General features: G+C 46.2%; 1 protein-coding gene across 1 annotated transcript in view; it reads right to left on the reverse strand.

Moving 5' to 3' along the window:
• ptch1 (patched 1) overlaps window positions 1-20144 on the reverse strand; it is a 37115-nt gene extending 16971 nt beyond the window's left edge. Inside the window, exons 1-12 of the mRNA XM_057033024.1 lie at window positions 19564-20144; window positions 18205-18397; window positions 6644-6833; window positions 6493-6562; window positions 6327-6418; window positions 5055-5253; window positions 4841-4962; window positions 3093-3240; window positions 2103-2234; window positions 1815-1970; window positions 1539-1637; window positions 761-886 (exon numbers count right to left, since the gene is read on the reverse strand). Of these exons, the coding sequence (XP_056889004.1) occupies window positions 761-886; window positions 1539-1637; window positions 1815-1970; window positions 2103-2234; window positions 3093-3240; window positions 4841-4962; window positions 5055-5253; window positions 6327-6418; window positions 6493-6562; window positions 6644-6833; window positions 18205-18397; window positions 19564-19734 (1698 nt within the window). The 5' untranslated portion in view covers window positions 19735-20144. The remainder of the gene's footprint in view (window positions 1-760; window positions 887-1538; window positions 1638-1814; window positions 1971-2102; window positions 2235-3092; window positions 3241-4840; window positions 4963-5054; window positions 5254-6326; window positions 6419-6492; window positions 6563-6643; window positions 6834-18204; window positions 18398-19563) is intronic.
• Window positions 20145-24963: the final 4819 nt, after the last annotated feature.

Raw genomic sequence — 24963 nt, forward strand, 5'->3', positions numbered from 1 at the left:
AGAATATGAGGCAGGTGATTTAATGTAACACCAGCCTTGAGATACAGTATATGGATTCTAAACATATATATCCAATATATTGTCTCACTGGTTCGCTGCATTATAGTACCAGTAGTGTGCTGTATCTATACATCTGCCTTCATATAGTTAATTCAAATCCAAATTGGTGAGAATCACTTATCAAGAAAATCATTGTATTATGAAGGTATGTGGTCACATATATGTTGTATAAGGAGCTATTCTTTGATTTCTGACACTGCTGCATACTTCAATTTTGGATGAATGAACTATTCGTTGCTTCTCGGGGGCATTTTTTCAGACGGACAGATGCTCTCATTCTGTCCCACTTTTGACTGTTCGTTCTTGTGATGTATGTAATTATTGACAGATGTTTCAGTGCTGAGAACCCCCCCCCCCCCCACACACACACACACACACAGCTGGACCCCCACCATCACCTTCACACACGCATGCACAAACATCAAGATCATTTATTTTCAACCTCCCACACAGATACTGCAACTCTACACGCGCGCACACACACACAGACACACGTGCACACACACACAGACACACGTGCGCACACACACACAAACACAGCAGGATCCAGTTACATGGAGCTCAGCTGCAATCTGGACAGACGGGCCCGCCACTGAACGGCCGGATAGATTTAACAAAACACACTCCTCTGTCTTCCTCCTTTTGTCATGACCCCTCAGAAACACATACGCACGAATACACAGTCGCTTAACACACTTACCTGTAGGGAAAAGGCTCGCAGCGCTGGGATAGGGATGAGGGCCGCCATGAAGAAGGCTGTGACATTACTGATGGAGGTGAGAGCCACACTGGCCCCTGTCCTCTTCAAACACTCGCCCGTACGGTCCTGCGGCAGAGGGAGATGCAATAAAATCACTGAAGCAAAACACTCCTTATCTGATTTTAGCCAGAAAGCAAATGAGTAACACTTGAGATTAACTATAATTGTCATACCACCGATATGAGTGACATTAATTGCAACATTTCTTAAAGCCCTAAAGTGCTCCGATGTTTGAAGAACAAAAGTAAACACAGAGCTAGATGGAATGCCGCCCCTCAAAGCAAATTTATTCCCAGTCATTTAGCTGATTTATTTTCTTTCACTTTTGGTGCCAGCAATTGTGTGAAGAGCAGAGGACGTGCAGGACCACACAGGGAGTGTGTGTCTGCCTCCGTGTGTGTGAGAGAGATCAGGTTCGGCTCTGTTTGGTTTTCATCTCAGCCACACAAAGAAAGCTGGGAGATGAGGGAGGCACAGAGATAAAGCCGAGAAAGAGGAGGAGAGCAGGGGCAAACAAAATACAAGCTGACAGAGTGGTGCATGGCTGTGGTTTCCCACTCTGCAGGTAAAAAGAATAGTTGTAATTTGGAGCGCCGCTTTGATAAGAGTTGGCTTGCTGCTGCGTCGCAGGCACAGACAGGCTTTCACGCATTCCTTTAGGGGCAGATAAGGCGGCAAAGAGATGGGGCACAGGGGAAGTACGGGACGTCGGCCTCACCTCAAACGGGATCCGCTTGTTCTGTCCAGTTTCACTGAAAGCATGAGCGAGAAGGAACACGTCATCCACTCCGACCCCCAGAGCCAAGAAGGGCAACACCTGTTGGATACACATCGTGAGCTCGGGCAGGACAAACGCATCAATTCTCTCTTCTCTTCTCTGGTAATTAAAAAAGCCTTTGGTCTATTCTTTGGTAGGTCGCTCTTGATTTCTATTTTCAGGCTACATCATGAGGCAGTTTCACAAAAATAAAAGTAATGCAAGAAACAAGCCGACCTGTGTGGTTGCAGCATTGAAGGTGATGCCCAGAAGAGAGCAGAGGCCCAGGCCAGCTGCCACAGACAATGTCACCAACAGGACGCCTGCCAGCCCTACAGCCCCCTGAGACTTGGCACAGTCCCACCGAAGCATAGTCAGACATGCATAGGCCAGCTGGAGGCAGAACATAATTACACTCAGATGTTGTGCTTTAACTTATTGTTTTTGGCTGTTTTTCTTCTGCGCTCCACATGTGTACTAAATGCAAATGTTCCGGTTTAATGCCAAAGGTGCATTTGGCCTCACCATCAGCAGGTATCCACTGGCCACTCGAATGACACTGACGTCAGAGAAGGACTTGAGAATGTCTTCCAGGGTGGTGGTGGTGAAAGTCAAGACCTTCTGCGACGAATTTGCGGCGACACTCTGCAGCACAGCCTGCAGCGAGACGGGGAAGCAAAATGACAAATTACTCCAGGAAAGGAAGCTGTCGACAGAGAACGGGATAAGATAGCATCGGATTCATGCGTGGGCAGTTTCAGGATGTGTGGCCACACCACGATAACATCTTCTTTCTCTCACCCTAACTCAGTGCAGACGGATGGCTTCAACACTGAACTGCAGTTGTGGCTGACGTACATTAGAAAACACACACTAGATCACACGTGCTTGCACCAATGTGTGAGCGAGACACACACAAGATAATATTTAAGCACACACACTTAGATATTTGTCAAGAATGTGTAGAATGACATAAAAATGCATTAAAATTTTCATATCCTCTTCCTATCAGTGGCGGATGAGCCACAAATCAATTTTTTACGCACATACACCGACATCACGCGCCTACACGCACACGCCGCACTGAGCCCAGGTTGAGGCCTCCATAACAAAGACTAGATGAGGTCACACATGAGCCACCAATGGGGCCACAGCTGGAAAAGTGATTGTGTGTGAACTTCTATGTGTAAGAATGTGTGTTTGTATATGTGAGAGAGAGTGTGTGTGTGTGAGGGAGAGAGGGAGGGAGAGAGAGATCCAGCAATACATTAATGTTTTCCAGACTTTGCTCGACCTGATGCTAGATCGAGCCATTTACCTCACACTATGATATGAGGGGCACTGTCTAAGGTTTGTAAGGGCTTAGACTATCTAGTGGGGCCTTTCCATGTTCACCTGTATCCTGTTGGTGATTTACAGTGTGGTTAAGGAGGATTTAGGGAAAATGTCTTTCCAGTGCCCCCTTTTCTTGCTGGGTCCCTCCCTGCTTCCTCTCTTAAGTGTTTGGTTTCATACCTCAGCGTATCTCCTCTGCCAGGCCTCCAGTATAGCTGCTGCCTTTTCTTCATTCCAGTTGATGTTGGAAACCTCCTCGTAGCCACGAAAGTGCTCAAACATCTGCTTGGGAGTCATCAGCTGGAACATAGTCTGCAGGGCCTGGGCACTGGTGAGGAGAGGAGGGGGTGAGCCAGTGGGTTGAGCAGGGAGGAGAAAGGGAGGTAGAGATGGGAAGGATGAAAGAGGGAGCAATGAAAGGAGGAGGTCAGTACGGCTGCAGGCTTTTAATGACAGCGTGATGTTTATAGCAGAAGATCTTCAAGGCTGCCGAATGGCGTTCTGGTTTTGCCTCTGACATCAAAACAAAGTCAAATCATCTGGCGTGAATGCGGCACGTGAGGTGATTGATGCCCATCACCCAATAATAAACAGCTTTTAAGCATTTAACTTTGCTCCACTGTGAATACCAACTCGATAGCTTTGCTATTTGTCAAACAAAACGGGGCTGACTTTGGGTTTGGAATGGTTTAAGAGAAAAAAACAACCTTCTAACATTCCTGTGGTGTATATACAATCAATCGGCTCAATAATTGCTCACATTTATATTATGTATATGTTTCGCCCACCAGCTACTTCATTAGCTCCACCTGGCCAACTGCTCTGTAATCAGTTGATCACATAGCAGGTCAATATGGTCTGCTGAAGTTCAGTTGCTGGTGCCAGACAGGCTGGGCTCAGTAGTTCCCAAACTGCTGAATTTTCATGCATAAGCATCTCTGGGGTGTAGACAGAACGGTCTGGAAAAACAGTAAATATCAAGAAGTTCTCCAGAAGAAAATGCTTCTCCGATGCTGAAGGTAAGAGTCTAGTCCAGGTTTTTCAGTGGAGTTGCAGTCAATGAGTATAAGTAAGAACTACACATCAGCAAATACATGGAGTGCAAATCTAACTTGAACATTTTCCTTATTTAACAACCAAGATACCCAAATATGGTCATGATTATCCTAATGGTGGCAGCTAGTAAACATAATGTGGAAACAGAGTGCCACACTCAAAAACGTTGCCAGGAAAAAACAATGTACTCTTGTGCAGTGCATAAGCGTGCATGTGCACAATTGCCTGCATGCCCGGCTTTATAGATTTAGATGCAAAGCATCTTCTGTATGATTCCTGTATTTGCATTGTGATGAACGTGTCTTTCCCCCCATGCCCTATTTCCCCCTGAGGGTTTCTTCTCGTTAACAGGCAACTTTTCCAAGCCAGTGTCGCTTGTTTTGGATCAGGCTCTGGGTTCTGTAGCGCGCATGGGGACTATTTTGATTTCCGCAGACTCTATATAAATAAAGTTGAATTGAATGTTCTAGGAAATAACAGAGAACAACATCTGCTAACTACTGAAATCATTAAATATGTACATTAGAAATACATAGATATACTGTTGAAGCTAAAAATGGTCTCCTGGAACACTCTTTAAGCTGATATTAAATCCAGGTACTTAAATTCATTGTATATTTAAACAGAGGCTATACATCACTGTGGATGTGTGTGTTTAGGTTGTGTCCAAGCAGTGCAGTCAAAGCTGAGCAGGAACAGCTGGAGCTCTAAGATTTCACTGGAATCTGCTAATGGCTGCAAGATTTACAGCACACTTGCATGTGCCGCTTCAGGGAGCGTAAAAGACAGGAGGGGAAAAAAGCTGGCTCTTTCCAGAAAAAGCCCTGAAGTGATCGCAGCAGTGTTTATGAGGCTGTGTATGTGTATGTTACCTGAGCAGGGATCCACTGCTGTTCTTGGTGGTCCCTCCAACGATCAGCTCCTCTTGCCAGTGCATGTACTTCCTGGACAGACCGTGGCAACCGCCAGTCAGGACCCGGGCCACGTCAAAGGGCTGACGCAAGAAAAGAAAAAGAACTTAGCAGCTATTTTCACGTTACCACAGCGCATTTGTAAAGATCGGGGATGGAAAATGTGTTTCCACACCTTAGTTGTGTTCTTGTTGGGCGCTGTGAGGGGGCAGTCGGGGTCAGTGGGGTTCAGACAGGGCCTGTCCATGTAGCCGCGGCCGATGCCTGCCTTTTCCAACATTTCCTCAAAGCCGTCCACGCGCATGTTTGACCTTTTCATGTCTTCCAGGAACTCCTTGGGGTCGAGGCTGGTCCATTTAAGTGTTGATTTACCTCTGAAAATGTAAAAGTGAATGCGCTTAGGTTTGACCATACCTTTGGGCTGTGGGTCAGAACAGGATGGGTGATTCTCAGATGGTGTTACATACAGTCCACTAATTACACTTTAAGAAGGAGTGGCGTCTGAGTTCTTGTGCACCAAGGACAAAACTGTTCAGGACTCTGAACATTTTCTCACATGGTTTTGGTGTGATATACATTAAAATGTTTTTAGGGAGGTGGCTCACAGGGGAAAAAGAAGGAAAAATTCCCACAATGCAACAGCAAAGTGCTGAATTCCATTTCCAGATCAGCTCTTGCCTGTGTAAGCCTCACACATTCCAGTCTCTTTTTCTCTGAAGCTCTCTGTGTCATTCAGACCACATTGTATGTGCTTAACCAGGCTTGGATTATTATTCCCAACCTCCCAACCAGAACATAGTAAAACAACACACACACACGCACGCAGATACACACACCTTCAAACATTCTGATGCCACCAACTAAGGCCGATCCACTTTCACACATGGACAAAACCCGTACTATACATGCACTGATGGCAGTGGCACACACAACATTCAAGCGTACACACATGCAGATGCAAAGGTCTACTGAGTGTTACTGTAGCAGCAGGCCATTAGCAACACAAGAGACGGACAATAGTGTGAGGCCCAGGACCGGCGAAAAACTATCGCCAGCGATACGCATGCCAGCAACCACTACAATAGAGCCTTCAGAGGGAATGAGTTCAGGACACACACGTACACACACTCTTCCTCTGTGGTGTCTCTTTAGATGGGTTCAGCATGTTTGGGCAGCCAAAACTGAATTCGGGTTTGTTTTTCCACTTGGTTCGGGTGGTTCTGACCGGTGTGAAAACAGTAATCGCATTCCAAAATAAAAGGGCCGAATCCCTCAAAAACAAATGGTCTCGCAAAGTTGTGCACCTTCGTGTTCCACGTAGAATCGTCAACCTGCATCTACACTTTTGGTTCATAAACATCGGACCAGGAGCACCCAAGAAAATGGGCTCCAGAGAAAACCAGAAATTCCCAACCTTTATCAGTGAATGTAAATTCATGACACTTACTGTAGGTAGACCATTCCAGTGTGGAGCTTGGCTCCTTCCCAGAAACAGTCCAAGGGGGTGATGATGAGGCAAGGATGTAGCCCTTCTATTAGCTAATGGGACACACACTTGTTAACAGGGAAAGACACCAAATCCAAGACAGTAAAATTCAGAACCGACTACTTACCTGATTCATATAATGAGTTTCTGTGACTAGTTCTCCTGATTTGTAGCATAAGTGTTCTAATTTCCAATGTCTAAAACAGAGAAAAAGCAGTGTTGGCTCAGCTTGTGCTCGCATTTTACGAAACTGAAGTTGTTTAAGCTGCATTGCTTACCTGTTGTAGAGGTAAACATGAACTCTGCTGACTCGGATAGCTGACTCCAGGTGCTGCAGGAGCGCTTCCACTGTTAGAACATTGGCCCCTTCCTCCCGCGGCGTCTGGATCATCAACTGAGGGTTAAACATGGCCTCCTCACCTATCTTTTGCCGTGTGTATTTCAGTTCCTGGTTTACACGCCCCCCAACTGGACAGAAAAAAGCAGGTTCATTTTTAAAATACATTCAGGCATAATTTAATAGGATTGCTTGAATATTCAAAGCAGGTTATGCCACTGCATGCTGTAAACCTGATTTATTTACAATAATTCTGCGATATTGTGTGATATTTGTTTTATTCTCACATTTGTCCGGTTTCAAATAGAAAGCAGCATGACATCATTGTCCATGGTGAAAAACTCTCCGATTCACAGCTTTTTGCTAACGTTTACAGACTAATGTTTACAGACGTGCTGTCTTGCATGTGTTTAAATAAAATCTCGAATTAAGGCCATTATCTGTGCAGAATTTTGTGTCAAAACCATCATACTTCCTTCAAATACAAACAAGTACCGGTATAGTTTTTGAAGAGATCCCAGCCGGGCCACGGCATTAACGCACTTGCATCTTGAACAAAAGCCAGAGCGACCAGCGTCAGACGTCTCAACAACACCAGTGAATCCAGTCATGTCACTCGTACAAATCTGCATCTCGCTTAAACAAGCTACTTTTCTACTCGAGTTTGCTACCAAGCCAGTGTGGCCAGACCACATTGACAGCACATGTCTGTGACTGTGTGTGTGTGTGTGTGTGTGTGTGTGTGTGTGTGTGCGTGTGTGTGTGTTTCGGATACAGAGAGGGAGGCTCTCACCCAGGCTTTGCTCCCAGTATCGTGGTGAGTCTAAGCCCTGTGCGTGCGCTCTGAGCCCTGAGCGAGGCCGAGCTACAAAAGCAGCCTTTCAGGCCCTTTAGCTGCCCTGCTCCACTCTTGTAGAGCCAAGGCCAGCCTGGCAAAGGCTCTCTCTCAAACAAATGAACAAATGCTGCAGAGTGCGAGCGGGCCAGCATCAAAGCCAGAAATGTTCAGTTTAATCTAAAAATTCAATACTCTTCATCTAAAACCGCAACGCCAGGTTAAGAGTCTGCCCGGTTCTGAATTCAGCTGAAGTGTTGTGAGGCTGCAGCGTGCACAGCTCCGCAGATCTGATTTACAAGGAGAGGATTTGAGCCGTTCCATCATCAGCCACTAAATGCTTGGTGAAAGCCTAGCCAGTTTATAGTCATCCTCTTTCACTTGCTCGCACACAGACACACACGCACATACGCACCACAGAAAATGCCAGGTGAAAGAGACGACTGTGTGAAAAATGTGTAACATTTTATTATGCCTTAATCCAATTTAACAATTCGGCTCCATTTGTGCAACGGCGGGCCTGGATAGAATATGTTCAGCCCATTGAAATGGCATTAAAGTCGGACATAAGCACGCCTGTTCAGCTGAGCCAGACCACCCAGTCAGACCAGTGGAACAGAGAGGGAGGTGGCCTTGTCCTGGACCATTAGGAAAACACATTTGATTTCTTTTTTTCCTGTACCTGAAAAGCATTCCCATCTGATCCCGTCTGAAAGCAGGTTTGTAATATTCATCATTAATAGCAGGCTTGGCCTACGGCGACATGCTTTCCTCTCCAGGGGCGGCTACGTTACGACATGGCAGGCACTGAACTGACTTTGACACTGATGGCACACAAAGAAGTCGAGGAGCAATTAAAACCTCAGCCGAAGTGTGGGAACATTTTTGAACACGGATAGGGAGGCAGAGGTGGGCCAGCTTCGAGCTCCTAACTGTGCTAAGACATAAAAATGGGCAAAGATTTCTCGGAAATGAATCACTGTGTGTAACAAACAAATCTGAAGTTGGCAACTGCCAAAGATTGAATAGAATTTACAGCAAGAGGCAGGCAATGGATACTCTCCCTTTCTCTACAGGAAACAGCACATCGTGGCCCTGAGCTGAGAGAATTCCACACTTCACAAGGTTACAATGTTTTGGGGTCAACATCCAAAGCCCCGGGGTGAAATTAACACCCCAGCTGGACCAAAAAAAAAAGTGTGTGTGTGAGCACACTGGCGAGCATGTGTGCATGAGTGTGTGTATGTGTGTACACACAGCTGTGTTTCTTAAATGACACATATTCTCATATTCCTTCTCCGAGGAAAACTGGTTGACCCCAGCATGTGTCGATATTTCGGAGGTCGCCCACTCTGGCCTCAGCTGTGACAAAAAAAACAAAAAAACACACGCACTCTGTAGTCACTGCTTCATTTTGTTTTTAATATAGAAAAGGCAACCTATGTTACGACTATATCTTTAACCTAGCATTCACTCTAAATCCAAATATAAAATAAACTTGTGCTGCTTAATTGGAAACTCTAAGCTGTCCACAAATTGCTAATGTGTGTAAATGTGTGTGCTCGGTAATGAACTTGTAACTTATCGAGGGGTCGTGTTTGCTCTTCACCTGCTTAGATAGACCAGCAACTGTAATTGCGACTCACAATAGGCTAACAACTAAACTTCTTGGCCACGATGATAGAATTCAAAGCAACCTATAGAGGGCGGTCTCCATTCATATTTAAAGCAGATAAGAACAATTTAACTTAAATCGATAGTCAAAATATAGACCCGGATTCAATCTGAAACACTATAAAACTTGTAATCTTGTAAAAAAGTCCGCATCTCAAGAAATGTAGATTAAAAATCCATTTATTGGATTGCAATACAGTGCTTGGGTATGTTTTTTCTAACTGAAACATCAGCATTAAGAGCCCAACAGCGTAGAACATATACGCCTATCACTGTATCACAGTGCTCACTTTGAGTATTCAGCGTGTTGCATAACATTAACCCCTTGTCCCCACTTTTCTAAGGGTAGGAGAATGGGGGACGGTGGGGACGAAAGGAGAGAAAGTAGGTTTCTAAGGAACTGACAACAGCCCCTCCTTCCTTTCAGTTCCGACCCCACACCCCCTAATACTCTCATTTTCTCCCTCTTCGCTCTGTTCAGCTCTGGTCCCTGATTGGGTAGATCATGGTGGCATTCAGCCCGGCCCCTCTGTCAAAGACAGCCCACCCTCCCGACCTGTCCCCCTTTGCCAACTTTGACTCCCTTCTCCATCCTCCGGCAAACAACAGTTAAACTCACCCCCGACACACGAACACGTCTCTCACAAGACGGTAGCATCTTACACTTTCAGACAAAAAACAGCGCCCACACTGCCGATAACGCCGATGGGACGGAAGAAACCTGCATGAATTCATTAGGACAAAAAGGAAAGTCACAATAGATCTCGTAGATATTTTGGTACCAGACAGGATTCTGTGAGGAGGAGATCACCTTCTCAAGTATACAGTACGAGCGTGCATGAGCCTAAACATATCTTTGTGTGCATGCATATGTGTGCGAAGATAGGATTAGCTGGATTAGGCTCTCTTTGAGCAGGGACCCCCTGTGGTGAGTAGGAAGCCCCCCGAAAACAGGTCACCTCTCTGCCACCAAGTCTCCGGCGACCTCCCATAGCACGAGGCCCCCAGAGTAATAAATCTGAAGCAAAAAAACAGGAACAAACGTGTGCTGGTAGGACCCGAGAGTTCCGTGGACCCTAGAAAAGATGTGTTCGCTCCTGTAGGCGTCTTTATGAATCATTCTCTTTAGCATTTCTTGGAATGCTGACGTTCCTTCCGGTTCATCTTCCTCTCAGCTGCTCTGGTCAGTCAGCGGCGCCAACTTTGATCCCCGAAGATAATCCACCTTCTGACACTTTTACCTTCTACTGCCTTCTTACACATTATCTTTGCTTTCTGGATTTTTCAACCAGGTGAAATCTGTTGTTTTCACATCAGCATTTCTGCAGCCTGAAGAAACTACACTGGAATAAATATTAAAGAAATCATTTGGTGATGTGCTTCAGACCCCTGGGCATGAACTGAACTTTGCTATTTGCATTTTCTGGCTAAATACTCTAAACTGTGCCTTTCCAGACAGTTTTGCTACAGATTTGCTCACGTGAGTAAATGTAACCTCATTTACCATCAGCGCAGCTCTAGCCTCGATGTGCTGTTGCAGGACCATCAGTATCAGTTGGAGTAACACCACATTTGGCAGTACGCAACGCAGTAATAGTAGTTTTGAATGTGGGTTCTGCAACGCAGGTGTGCACACAGCCACAAATATGTGATGAAAGGCCTCACTGAGAGCTGAGACCCTATCTGACCCATGGCGAGGCCCACCACCCTCCCGCGCTCTCTCGCTCACTCTCCCCCCTTGCTCTCTCTTTCCTTATTTCCTTTCAGCTTCCAGCGAGCAGGGAGGAGGGGGCTGCTGCACAGAGAAAGGCTTTAATAAACAAGGTAACGGGGTAAGAGGAGAAAAGAAGTGAGCGGGTAACTGAAAATGGGGGAAAAAAAGAGCAGAGAGCGGGGTTCCCCTTAGGTGGAGAACACCCTTGCGTAGGACACCCCTGAGCACCCTGATCCATGACACAAATATGACACCCCAGCTACACCCCCAAACTTCATCATTACCATATGTATGGCTCTCCCTCGCCCCTGATTATGCTAATCACCTGTCCAGCCCCTACAGATCCCAAAAATGGGTGTATTTAGCAGTCGGCTGGCTCCCAATGAAGCTTCCCCTGGGCTCGAGGTGTACATTCACACACTCCTCAATGGGCAGATTCTTCCACGTTGCTGCCTTCATTCAAGTCCACCCCCTACACTCCCCTCAACCAAAAATCCTATTCAGTGCTGGCGAATTCAGAGTAGTCGGAAAAGAAATAGGTGAAGAGCACGTATGAGCCTGTGTGCAGTGGTAATAATTGATTTATAATATTCAACACGTCAGACAGCATGTCCGATGAATGGAAGGCTAGAAAAAAGTGAAAAATTAATAGTGAACAACTCTAAAGACCTCGTGTGTGTGGTGCTAAAGAAAATCTTTATGTCATGTCGGAGCCTATCAAATGCAAGCCAGGTGAGTGCTCTATCCCCGCTGTGTTGTGATTGGCCCACAGCCCAGCCATAACAAACCATGACATGGGCCTGAGCAGCCAATCTCAGGCAGCCATCTCTCTGTCATTTCCTGTAAAGATGGTCTCTGATTTCAGGTATCCCAAAAATCACATATTCTTCAATTGTGGAGCAAAGGACAGAGAGAAGGACCGATGTCAATGTTATTGCTGCATCCTAATTGTATTTCCAATATGTCCAATCTCTTGTAACCAACATATCCGTGCACCACTCCTGAATATGTTGCCAGCTCATAGCAGGCTCTATGTGAGCATTTCGAGGTTCAATACCATGCTCAAGGACTCAAGGTGCTCTGAAGGTGTCCTGGCACCTCCACCTACTACCAGAAAGCCTTCCATGTTTTTTCCACCCAGGGGCTTGAACCGAGAACCCTCCGCTTCTCAGCCTAGTCCCCTACAGACTGAGCAACCGACATCCGCAATGTATTTCATGTGTTCTCATTAATACTTGGACTTATTTAACTGAAGTAACTACTTCCCATTTCTTCCTGGAGTAGTCTACACCCTGTTTGACTGAAACTTTCACACATCTTCGGAACTTTTCAGCGCTGGCTGTGCGCGCATCTGGAAAAAAATGTCAGTAGCAGATGTGCAAAGAGAAAACCCCGGACAGTGGCAAAAAAAAAAAAAAAAAAAGAACCCCACAAGGCCTCGCTGCACAAAATCCAGCTGCGTCACGTCACAAGCGCTGCCATTGCTTCAGTCAGACTCGCAGGGTGGTCTCGCTGCAGGAATGTATTTCACTCTGACGCATACTGACTCAATCTGGAGCTCCGGACCTCTCAATCATCCGCGAGAGGAAATGTTTAACTCTTTATGTCTGTGTGTCGCACATGTGAATGTGTGTGTGCGCGCCACTGCCATTGCCGCCAGATTTCTATGACGTTGTGCTGCAGGAATGGAAATGAACCATACTGCTTGTGTACGTAACCAACCGTGCATGTGTGCCAGAGGGACTGAAAGCTTCCAACAAATTTGGGCTTGTTTATAGTGGGTCTACATCTGCATGAAAAATTCTCACTGTGCTGCGGCCTGAAAATCATCAATCTACACCCCAAACTCTCTCCTGGTGCACTGCGAGCGCCGCAGCCAAAACACAAACACACTACTGCTACTATACTCCTGGTTCTTCAACTCCCCCCAACACCGTCACACACACACATTCACACAGAGTCTCTCACTCTTCCTCTGCTGTTTTGTGCTTTCTCCACCCCTCTGGCAGCCGCTGCTGCGAGGGAGGGAGGGAGAGGAAAGAGGAGGGAGGGAAGGAGAGGAGAGGGGAGGGGAGGGGGGCCAGACCACCCTGCTCTCATGGCAGGGCTGAGTGTTTACATTGCTGTGGCTCACTCTGTAATACATCTGGCATTCTGAGGCCACTCTCTCCAGCCAGGGATGGAGGAGCGGTGGAGGGTAGGTGGTTTGGGGAGGGGAGGGAGGGGGGAAAGGGGTGCTTGGGCAAAGAGAGACCTTTCTGGCAGAAAGAGAGTGAGCAAAAGAGAGAGAGCGAGAGAGAGAGCGAGAGGTGGGGGTGGGTAATTCTCCTCACAGTCTCCTGTGGTCGGTCATTCGCAGGGCTCTGGTTTTTGAATAAGAGCGGCTGAAAGAATGCAGAATGTAAACAGAGAGCTTGGAGGCATCTCAGGATGTCATTTTTGAATGGGAGTATGTACACACACATACACACACGGGCGGGCGCGCGCACACACACATATGCACATGCAGAGCACTGTTAAAAAGTTTGTAATAGTTATTGCATATTTAATTGAAACAATTAAAAGGAAAATGCTTGCAAATGAGCGAGATACAGCTTGGGAAAATAGCGCTGGGAGTGTGTGTACAGTACCAGTGGCGGAGTGTTTTGCTCCACTAAATCCCTCACCAGCTAGCCTGCACTTTTCATCAACTCATAAAGTTTAACACAACACGTTGGAATGTTGTTCCTCCTATCAAGGTTTAATCCTGCTTGTGTTGAGCTGATAAACACAAACTTGTAGTGCAGTTTGGAAAAAGTCTTTGTGTGTGTGCGTTTACGCTCAAATGGACGCGTGCGGCTGCCCGAGGTGGTGAAATGGAGGAAGACGGGCGACTCTTTGCAGTCCAACCAAACTGGGGGAAAATAAAGGGTGTGTGGCCATGTGGGTGTTTGATAGAGAGAAACAGAGAGGAGGAAAGGCTGAGATGGACAGCTGGAAAGAAATAAAGCTGCAGAATATAGCATTAAACATCAAAAGCGCCCGTTTGACGGCCCCAGTCCACCGCCTACTCATTCACAGGATTTCTGTGCGTGTGTGGGAGCGCGCACATGTGTCAGTACTCCCAAAGCCATCAAAAACTGGATGATTCAATCACGCAGACCACAATCCCCTCAGTGGTGGTACCACATTCACATTCTCCGCTTTGTCCACAAAAAAGGATGTCAAGTTTTTTTAGGCCTTCTTTAACATTATTCTCCTCTACTCAATCCCAGCAAAACAACAAAACAACCACCAACTCTGTCAACTCAGCTTAAATCAGACTTCCTAATAAAAAACAGACGTCTTCTAAGACAGAGGTGTAATAGTAGATACTGTATTGGCCAATCAAAACTTCATGGGCTGATTCAACTACCACACATGGATAGCATAAAGAGAGAGTTTTAATATAAATCAAAAAATGTGCATTTTTAACATAAAGCCGGAGGTAGGCGCCAACTCTAAATGAAAATCTTGAAATGCATACATACGCCAGGTTAAAAGGAAAAAGATTCAATGTTTTCGCCTCAATACTAAAGACACAAGAAAAAACACCACTCACATCATTTAAAAATGTTCTTCTTAACTGCATTGACATAAATCTGAGAAATATAGAACATATGAGAGCATATTTGTGAAATGACGTCTCTGCTTCTCAGTTTGGATACAGCAAAATATGGATTTCAGAGTAAACAGATGCCCAACAGTAATTTTTCCTTATTACAATAGGAATTTTGTCCATCCTGAGAGCAATCGCACCACAGCACTACAGCGTGCAACATCCCCCAGAACATTTCAGACAAGTGTCGCTTCAGCTCATTTGTCTCTCGTGGTGAGTGCTGACCCCAAAGTTTGGGTTGCATGTTTTCTTTTTCTTTTTTAAAGAACTGGTAATTACATTGATTTTTGAATGAAATATAATGTTTAAAAATCATTTTAAACTAACAGCACTGGATTCCCGCAATGACAACACAAACATGTCTGGTTCGCTGCCCTCTGCTGGAGGACAGATGTCAAAAGGTTAAACACAAATTCATAAAGCAAAAGATGAATATCGGAGCAGAATACACACTTAAGCACAGATTGAACTCGAACGCGTCGGGTGGCAGCTGTGACTTCTGCTCGTCCTCCCCTGCCTCTCCCACCCTGCCATTGGGGGCCCTCCCCTCTGTTGTGAGCTTTCACTCTGCACCCAAACCACAGGGTGGGTATCAGGTGAGGTTTTAAATAGTGGGGGCCTCTAAAAGATGACCTCAGGGTCCCAGGGGTCTACCCCTGCTGCCCTGGCCTCCACAATTATGCCCCCTGAGCAAGTACTCCATCACCCAGGTCTCCTTTAAGTCTGTGGCCTTGAGACTGGACCCAGGGTGTAAATTTGAGGCTATATGGTCACTCCCTCACATGAATCCTCTGAACAATCTGATCCATGCCCACACATGTCCAGGCAAAATCTAAAAGCTCACAAATAAACAACTGGAGCGTAACTCTCGTTAATCTATTTCAGCCCTATTTTCAAAAGGCCTCCCCTCTTTCTCCAATCAACACAGCCCCACAGCCATATCTACGGAGCCGGAGCGGAGGAGCGAGGGGGCCGTCCTACAGGAAGGCCAATGTTTACGTGATACTGTTTTAATTAGAGGCAGGCGGTGGTGCTATTTTCTTTACAATTTGCCCCATGTTTACCTTAACCCAGAATGCCGAGAGATGGTTCCATTTTCCATTTTGTAAGCGAGATGAAATCTGAAAGGAGGCTTATTCTACGCCTCCTTCAATCCGACACACGTATTATCCAGAGTCCCGTGCAATTGAAGAAAATGGATTTGAGCACAGGCTTGTTTTGTGAAGCACACAGTCACATTTGTGTGCACGGGGAGGTCAAGAGAGGAGAGCACAATACTACAACTTCCTGTTCAAGATAATAATTTCCTGTGCTCATCACATTGGGAAAAAACCTCATTTATCTACAGTGTGGACACTATCTGCTTTGGACTAGCATATTACTGTCACTCCCAAAATGTTTAGCTGAACTCTTATATGTCCGCAGAGGTTTGAAACAATCACTCTTTGAGGAGGCACGACACTGCGCTCCCAATTGGTCTCTGTCGCTTTGTCTAATAAAGCAAACTTCCTGTGTCTGAGCGTTTATAAACAGTGCCGAGCGAGACACCGTGCGAGGGCAGACAATCCCGGCAGAGGCTGCAACACGTGACGGCGCGTAGGGTAAACATGCCATCCACCTCCGGCCCGCAGCTAATCACGTCCTGCTGCGGACCTCGGTCACATCTGCAAGTGACAAAATCTACGTAATAAACGGACGCAGGGGTGAGATCATGAACACACAAAAAACACAGCACCAGCTAACTTTAGGGAATAGGAGCAATTGTGTGTGCGTGTGCGCGCGCGTGCTCGAGGACACACACATGCATCCGCAGGCCACACAGCTTCCAGGCGGGGTTGACCGCGGGTCGACTGCGGAGGGCAGTTCCAAATGAAACATAAACAGCCGCTCTGTCCTCTCCTCCTTTTCTCCTCTTTTTCCTCTCGTGTGACGGGCCGGTCTCCCAGCACGGCCCAGCGTAGCGCTCCGCGGCCCAGGCAGAAGTAATCTATCCATCAGCTGTGCAGTCTAATCTAAACAAACAGATCTTTCCCTAACAACATCTGGAACCCCTCATGCACCGGGACCGAGGAAACCACTGCAGCCCTGTCCCTGTCAGGATCTGTGTGTTCCTGCCTGCGCATCAGTACAGGACAGTGTAACAATGTGCTGTAAACGTCCACCTGGCCCCAAAACGTCTATGGTGTACATTCCAAAAGAAGCCAAGGGGTAAAATACGCTCCAAACAAAAGCAGAGGTGCTAATGAACAGAGGTAATGCTACCGACCAGAAAGCACCAGTAAAGGTCGGTGGGGAAAAAAGCAGCTTATAGATGTGTTTAGATGAGTTGAAAATATCATTTAAGGGGTGTTTTCTGGTCGGATGTAACAGCAAGGCAACCAATTTGGCTCCGTGAAGGCAACCAAGGGCTAAATTGTGGGCTACAGGATTGTTTTGAAGCCATCACTTTTACTTCAAGGTGATAAGATGCAGACATAGATGAAGATGACTGATGACGAAAAGACTGGGACAACATCAAGTGCTCACAATGAAATTGGGAAAAGCTACAGAGACACAGCCTTTATTACAAATGTTCTATATTTATCCCAGATTTGGTCATGCTGGGGTTCTCCAAAGTTCTCTGGAAAAACAAATATGTTGTCCTGTGTGTCGCATGCGAAAAGAGGGTGTGAAACACAATGAGTTGCACTGACTCCAATTAGGAGTGTGATCCTAAAGAGACTCCCCTCTGCTTCAACCAACCGTGCCTTCGCCGCAGATTACACCCACACACCGTCTGTAAGACCCCTGTAAAAGCCAGGAGCGCTCGTCTGATCAGACGCGTTGTCCCTTTTTATCTTTGAGGAAGAGATGGAGAAAAAAAGTCGTGCAAGTGCGACAGTGGGTTGGATGTGCATAAGCGCAGGTTTGGCTCACTATTTTCTAAACTGGCCGATCCAATTCCCTACAGCAAAGTCTGCTCCTCCATTCATGACTCTTAAAGCCAACTCTAGCCCCAAGTAGAGGAATGTGGATCAAAGGAAAGAAAAAAAGCAGAGCCTCTTTCCCTTACCCCCCTAAGCACCACCCATACACACAGTTCCGTTTTTCCTTGAAAACTTTCAGCCTTTGTAAACTCCTTCCCCCCCAACAAAAATAACAATTAGGAGGCCCATCCACTCCACAAACAAGAATTCCTCTCCTCGCTCCACTTTTTCCTTGCAGCCGGAGACCAATCTTTTTGGAAAGTTGAGAGCTGTCCAAGAGGGGACCACACACACAGTCTCCGAGCATTCAACTGCTGGGGGCAGGCAGACACACACTCATGCACACACACACACTCTCACAAAATGGCGGCTTTGACAAAAATTTCCTCTACCCCAAAAGCTGCTTATGAACTTAATTACAACCTTCCTTCTGAGCCCAATTACAGTCACCTCTTTCACATCTTGCGTGTATATTCTGACATGGTTTGAGGACCTTTGAGAGGCTACCAAATCCAGAACATTAGAAATTTTTGTTTGGTAATTGGTTTCTTTGTAATTTGGCCAAATTGATAACCCAAATCAACAGCATTGTTTGATACTTACTCCTGCCGTCTTGCATTGAAATTTACACTGAGGACAAAACTGAAAGATCAAACAATAAATCAAAGTTTCTTACCTTCCACCCAGAGCTTCTCCACGTCCGTCTCCAAATTAGCTGCCCTGAGGCCCACGGCGAACGCTCCGAAAATCATCAGGCCCACGACCAAAAATTTCCCGCAGTTCTTTTGTATGTAACAGCCCAGCCTGAATAAAAGTCTCTGAAACTTCGCCCTCAGCCATAGAGGTGCTTTCCTCCCAGTTGCCTTCCCCTACGATGAGACAAAAGTCCTAATGTCACCATCAGTTGCAACACAGAACACTCAAAACACTCACCTGCGCAGGTAAAACGGGCTTTGGGGTAAAAGGGTTAAAGTCACACGTGCAACAGGAACCTCATCGCCACACTGGTGCAAATCACCAAAGGAACGCGCTCTGTAATACACCGTGCAGATGGCTGCCTCCAAACCCAGAGCGGACTCCCCTGGGTGCGAGCCACAAGTTCTTTCATATCAGTAACATGTATAAACTGTAACTCTAGCGGGATACGTGGAGGAGGAAGATATCTGTCCCTGCAGGGCCCCCACAGGCAGCTCCGTCCGTGTCTGTCATTCCCCCATCCGCAGTGATGAGTTATGAAAATGTTGATACAGACGAGCTTACGTTAGGTGTCAGGGGTTTACTCTAAAATGGGACCGCAGCCGGACCTCCAGAGCTGAAGGAGGGGAGTAAAAGGACACAGTTCTCAAGCCACAGGTGGTCTTTCTGGTAATAAGCCCTTATTACACCGATATAACCTGCTCCGAGACAATAACATCCCCATGAATGGGATAAAAGGGTGTCAAAAATGGGAGTAGTGTGGGAGTATTCTGACGAACATCCAAATGTGAGGGCGCATGTGGCTGGAGAGCTGCACATTCCACCACACACACCTCGGCCAGCAGCCCGTGTGTTCCGGCGCGCACGGGGAGCGGAGGAGCCATCACGGGGGGACTCGCTCAAAGCCACATGGGTTTTCCTTTCTGCTCTGGACCAGTTGAACTGATCCGGAGAGGCTTCTGCACCGCCAAACCTAAAGATGGGTGTTATGAAACACTGATACGTGTTCGCTAAGAGACATCGGCGTGTTTTTTTCCTTCTCTTTCTGTCCCGTCCGGGACCGTTATAGATCGGGATGCGTGCAGGACGCGTCCGGGCGTCCGCGTTCCTGTAGAGGCAGCTCGCTCCAAACAGAAGCCGGGTGATCGCGGGGGTCTTAAACGTTGCGCGAAATAAATGAACACAACTTTGGGGCTCCCCCCCCCCCTTCCCCGCAAAAGACCAGCCTGTCCCGTTACCTAGCAGCGACCGGACTAGAGTTTAGGCAAATCTCTCGGCGAATGCAATACATGCAAAACATTCAAACTCTCTCGGAGGTTTAAAGAAGAACAATGAGCACCTCTGATATTTGCTCCAAAGCGAAGCCCGCGTCGCAGTAGCTCGGCCGCTGCAAGTACTCCAAATCCAGCGGTGCGTTGCGGACACAGTGGCCCCTGTTCCTCCGCGTTACCCTCGGCCGTTCGGGGTCTCTGTTTTCCTGCTCAGAGGGCGCATTAGCAGCCGAGGCCATGTTGCGGGGACTGCGAGGTGGTCAGCGTTTCCCACTTTATAATATTTCCCCGAAGGCGCGTAGCGATATCCCAAGGCAACAAAGTTTCACTCTCGGAGATCTCACACCCGTGAAGTCGGACTTCATACTCCTGTAGGAGACGGCGAGTCAAAGTCTGCGCCTTCCATCCCAACATTTCGCGATCCGGAGGTCTCCGCCGCTTTCACCACATTCACCGTGTCTCTAAAAAAAGTAAGTTTCTCTCAAAAGACGTGCTGCGCAAAGCGATTCCCATACACGAGTCGATCGGTAAGAAGCCTCGATGGTGGCTGCATTCTGTTCGGATCTATGTGGTCTTCCCTTGGGCCGCGCGTCACGGCGAACTCTCAGATTCAATAGAAGGGGAGAAAAAGACCTCTCTCCATTTGGAGGCAGAGAAGGAGGAGGGGTGAAAACACGCACAAAAAAGACTCCAGGTCCCGCCTCTGGGGCTGTCAGATCGCTGGACTTTCTCGCATCTGATTGGTTCCAGAAGGGCAAAAATTACTCAGCAAACACGACTATTATTAGCTGCTTAGCAACAGCTCACTAAAGTAGAGGGACCACCCAGGCGGAGGGACCTCGTGTGCATCTCTTCGGGGGAGATTCCGAGAGCTGAGGTCCCTCGATGCGTTTGGGTTTTTTTTTCTCCTTCTTCTTTATTTCCACGTCGCGCCCTGTGGACAGTAAGAAGCTTTTCCCCGGCGAGGATCTGGAGTCAGAGTACGCGCCCCGTGCGTGCGCAGGGGGGCCAGGGAATGTCACAAGTCTTTAACTTATTCCTCCACCACCATGATGGTGGTAGTGGAGCCTCAAATTACAAAGATATAAGGGGAGGTACCAGATGTGCGGTGACAGATTCTCAGTTTACAGATTAGACGACTCGAAATCAATCTTTTATTTTGAGGCTATTAAATGCAAGGTTGTCAGAGCTTAAACATTTTATTGCATGCTTTGGTTAAGAAGGGATGATGTGATCTAGCCTAAATTTATAGCTCATGCCGCAAATGTGTTTACCCAAAAGCTAAAGATTTCTCCACAATTATCTTGTAGTTTATTCTCACCCAGTTGATACAGTAACCTTATTGTTGCCAATAACTGTCAATATGACCCTTCTTGTAGTCTGTGGTGCGAAATGAATGGCTCGTTCTGTCGTACTTGGAGCGCGCATTACGCACGAACGCACGCACTGGGTGACGCGCATCCAGCGGCACCGGCTTGAACCAGTCGTTTGGCTGTCATCAGCAGACCACACCTACCTCTAATCTTCATTATATGTGTCAAATTGACACATTTCAACCTCCCATTAAAGACAGAGACACTGAAATAAACGTAATCAAGGCAGAATCGCTCACCTGCTCTGATTATCAGCTGTTATCATCTTCAGCCTCGATTGGGAGAAACGTGAAACAACCCCCCCCCCCCCCCCCCAAAAAAAAAAAACCTGCATCACACCATGATTTAGAACTAAGATCGGATAGTTTTTCGGCACCATCTAATGGTGATGCGCATCAATAACGTAATGCGATTGGCCTCAAGCCTGGTGTGGAGTGGGGGAAAAGGACCTGAATAGGGAGAAAGTAAGACGGTGATGCCCCCTAATGCCCCTGACCAGAATCAAGTGTGTCTCCGTGGAGCATCGTTATGGTATGCGCTCTATTCAGGTTGTTGTCATGGCGCCGGTGACCCAGGACTCGGTCAGATTGTGTCTTTCTGGAAATGTCTCCCCCCCCCCCCCCCCCCCTTTTTTTTTTTCCTTTTGCATACTGTAGCGTAGAGGCCATAAAGATATGCCAGTAAAAGTACTCTGGGAGATTATACTGCAGGCATCTGTTGAGCTAATGAAATACGTATGCACATAAGATGCCAAAACACCCAACTGCAAGCTGTTTTTTTCCCCTTTTTCTTTCACATGGACCATTTTTAAGTTAAACAAACAAAGCAGAAGTCGATTCAAAGTCAGTCCTTGGAGAGGGGAATATGTTCAAGGCTGCGTTTCTGGGCTAATTGAAAGATTCTGCAATGAAGTGAGTGCATGTGTGTAAATCTAAATATTCCACTTCATTTAAGAGCCAAAAGGAAAATTGAAAATTTGTAATTGTCTGAGCAAAATGTTCCCCACAAAATCTGTTCAAGCCTCTCAAGCCTGATGGTATACAGTGTTTTTATTGAGTGTTATTATCAACCTAGGTATATGATGGGGAAGCCACTGTTTTGAACTTTAAGAACATTAAATACATAATGATTTATCATTAAAAAGTGTCTCTGTCAGCAAATCAGCTTCTTTAACCTGTGGCTGGGTGTTCACACCTCTCAAGGCTGGTGGCTGGCGAGCAGCCAGGGGACAAAGCAAAACTGCCTTGTTTAATGCATGTGGTCATTTATGATTTGCAGGTGGATAGTAGTTCAAAGCAGAAACGTGCCAGAAACGCCTTTAATGTCCTTAAAGGAATACTTGACTATGGTACAGTAAGTGAGGAAGAATTGACGGCAAAGCTGAATAGCTTTAGCCTGAATCATTAGCTCCTCGCTCACAGGCACTTGAGGGTGTGAATATTGCTCCCCTGTTACTCTTCATGGCTCTCTGTGCTAGTCACGGAGGTGTAATGGGAGTCCCAGTTCCATGAAGCGGCCCCTTAATCGGCTCTCTGCGTGCAAGGGCAATCCGGCGTTGCAGTGACGTGACGATGCTGTGATCGATAGCCGGGGGAGAAGCAGCCAGCAATGATAAGCAGCTAAAACAAAGTTCTTGGGAGATTTCCAAATAATGGCTAAACTAATTAGAGCTCTTGGCATATTCCAGAGGTTTCACAGCTGTCTTTGCTAAATCAACCACTCAAATAAACATTCTTATAACTATTGCCGGAACTGCCTGGGACAGGAGGAATCTGCTGGAACCCTGAAAAATGAGAGACCGACCCCCTCAAAGTCTGGACCTCAACCCCATCAAGCGAAATTTAGGGCGTGTTGGAAAATAAACTACACATATCTGGACTAGACATGCATCAGTTGCAGAAGGCATGGGGGTAAGATTCTTGTTGAAGTTCTCAGGAATTAACCCAACATGATTTCAGAGACATGTAAAGGTCCCTGACAAACCATCTGCAGGTTTCATGAACTTGGTGCAGTATAATCATGTGTTAGCGGCGAATAAGCTCTATATTTTCAGATCTGTCATCTTATGAGCTATTTTCCTCTTTATTTTTTAACTTTCTCAGCGACATTCCGTGAAGCATTTCTCTTTTTCTGATCAAGTGCAGCTTGATGAGGAAGAGAGCGAATTCTCGTCAAAGTTCTAGAGAAACGATCTAACGATTGCTACAGGGGCGGTGAAGGCGGGCCTGTTCTCTGTGTTGGTAACAGCAGCATGAAACCACCTGTACATTAAAAACAGTGTACGTGAAACACTAAAAACGACGGGCAAGTGAAATGGAAACGAAGCATGTTAGGATTAAATGGAGGAGAACGCCAACAGTATTGAACCACATATACTTAAGTCTTTCAGTGAGGACCATCTGCAGTGCTTTGGGAACTAGCAAGTAATGGAGAATAAAACACACTGAGCAAAGATCATATTGATGAATGTTTAACACTCATCATCATAGTCATCAAGTCTGTTTCGGTCAAATTCGGCCAATGTTAGTTTCTTCCCCCTCTTTAAAGCCTGTTTACACATCCATCTGTTGAGTGCATGTCAAGGTCAGGGCGGCTCCTTCGGTTCCTGATTACAATGTTATGACGTGAAGATGGAGTTGAATGGCGCAACATCTGTAATTTGGTTGAAACAACAAAAAAAGGGGGGGACTCCTAAATTTAATTTCTAGGTGTTTTGAGCCTGTGCCCCCTTTCATCGTGTCACTCACAGCTGCTAAGAAAAATTTGTTGGGCCATTCTCCCCCAACGGCCGGTGACGTCATTAAAAAGCCTCTTTGTGATTGTTTGACGTCTCTCTGCTCCACGCCGGCGTGGTAGCGATGGCTGCGTGTTTATCAGAGGCCTCGGCGCACAACTGCATGGCATCGGTTCACACAGGAAACTGCACGATGTGAGCTCCAGTGTAATGAAGTACGCACTTTTAAGGACTCATCCATGAGGTTTGAATGAAGTTTTCTTGTTTTATTCACTACAAAATAAATATATGTATGTATAATGTATGAAATGTCAACATAAAAGTCTTTGAATGTGTAAATACTTGATGGGTTTGGTTGGGCTGTGAGAGACTTAGAAGAGACCACATCAGGATAGATCTGCATAAATAACTCCACAGGTAATATATAATATAAGTACAGGTCATAATCCAGCATTCACAGATGAAAAAAAATTAAAACAGAATGTTCCTCTGGTGTTTCTGCAGATATTCTATTGAAGAGAAAACTGCTCTCGGGCTAATAAAGCAATTTCGAAGACGAGGATTCAAAATCACGTTCCCACTTGTCTCCTCACATTCCTTGCCCAGCCTTCATCCCTTCCATATGCTTGAACAATATTTGAATATTGTATTTGATTTTATAAAGCGTCAAGCACTGTGCTCCCCTGCTGGATTAACACATTTCAACCACGGTGCAACAATTTCTCTATCAAAAAAGATGAGTGTTCAAGGCCGGTGTGTCCTTGCGAGGACTATTTTCAACATCTTCAAATGATCAAAGCCATTTAAAAATCCATGCAGATAAAATTTGTGTCACTTGTGCAGATGACTTGTCCATAGGGGTCTTTTGGGAGGAAGCAGGGTGAAGACACGGCTCAGCATATCAACCCTTTTCCACCGAGATCGGTGAAGCCCACGTTACTTTATAAGATCTAGAATAACCCTGGTTTAAGACAGTTTGCTGGCCGATGCTCATAAAAACGTCTTTTTTTAAAAACAAAAAACAAAACATAAATTGTCAAAAAATACATGAGCGGTCATCATAAGTGGCTAATGTCAAAAACAAAAATAATGAATGGCTTAAATGAAGTTGGCTAATTAAAGTCATTCCAGGGCGATGCTGTGGTCAGAACTATCGCCTGATCGTAATCTGATTCCTGGTTTCGCTCCCTTGTTCTCCTCATGTGTGCACAGGTTTTCTCCAGGTATTCTGGTTTCCTCCCACAGTCCTAAAACAGGCTCGTCAGGTTGACTGGAGACTCTAAATTGCCCCCAGGTATGAATGAATGGTATGTGCACCCTCCAATGGACAGATGACCTGTACTGAGGGAACAAAAAACAAA

Source organism: Takifugu flavidus, chromosome 5 (assembly GCF_003711565.1).
Source record: "Takifugu flavidus isolate HTHZ2018 chromosome 5, ASM371156v2, whole genome shotgun sequence".
In the NCBI taxonomy this organism is placed as follows: Eukaryota; Metazoa; Chordata; class Actinopteri; order Tetraodontiformes; family Tetraodontidae; genus Takifugu; species Takifugu flavidus.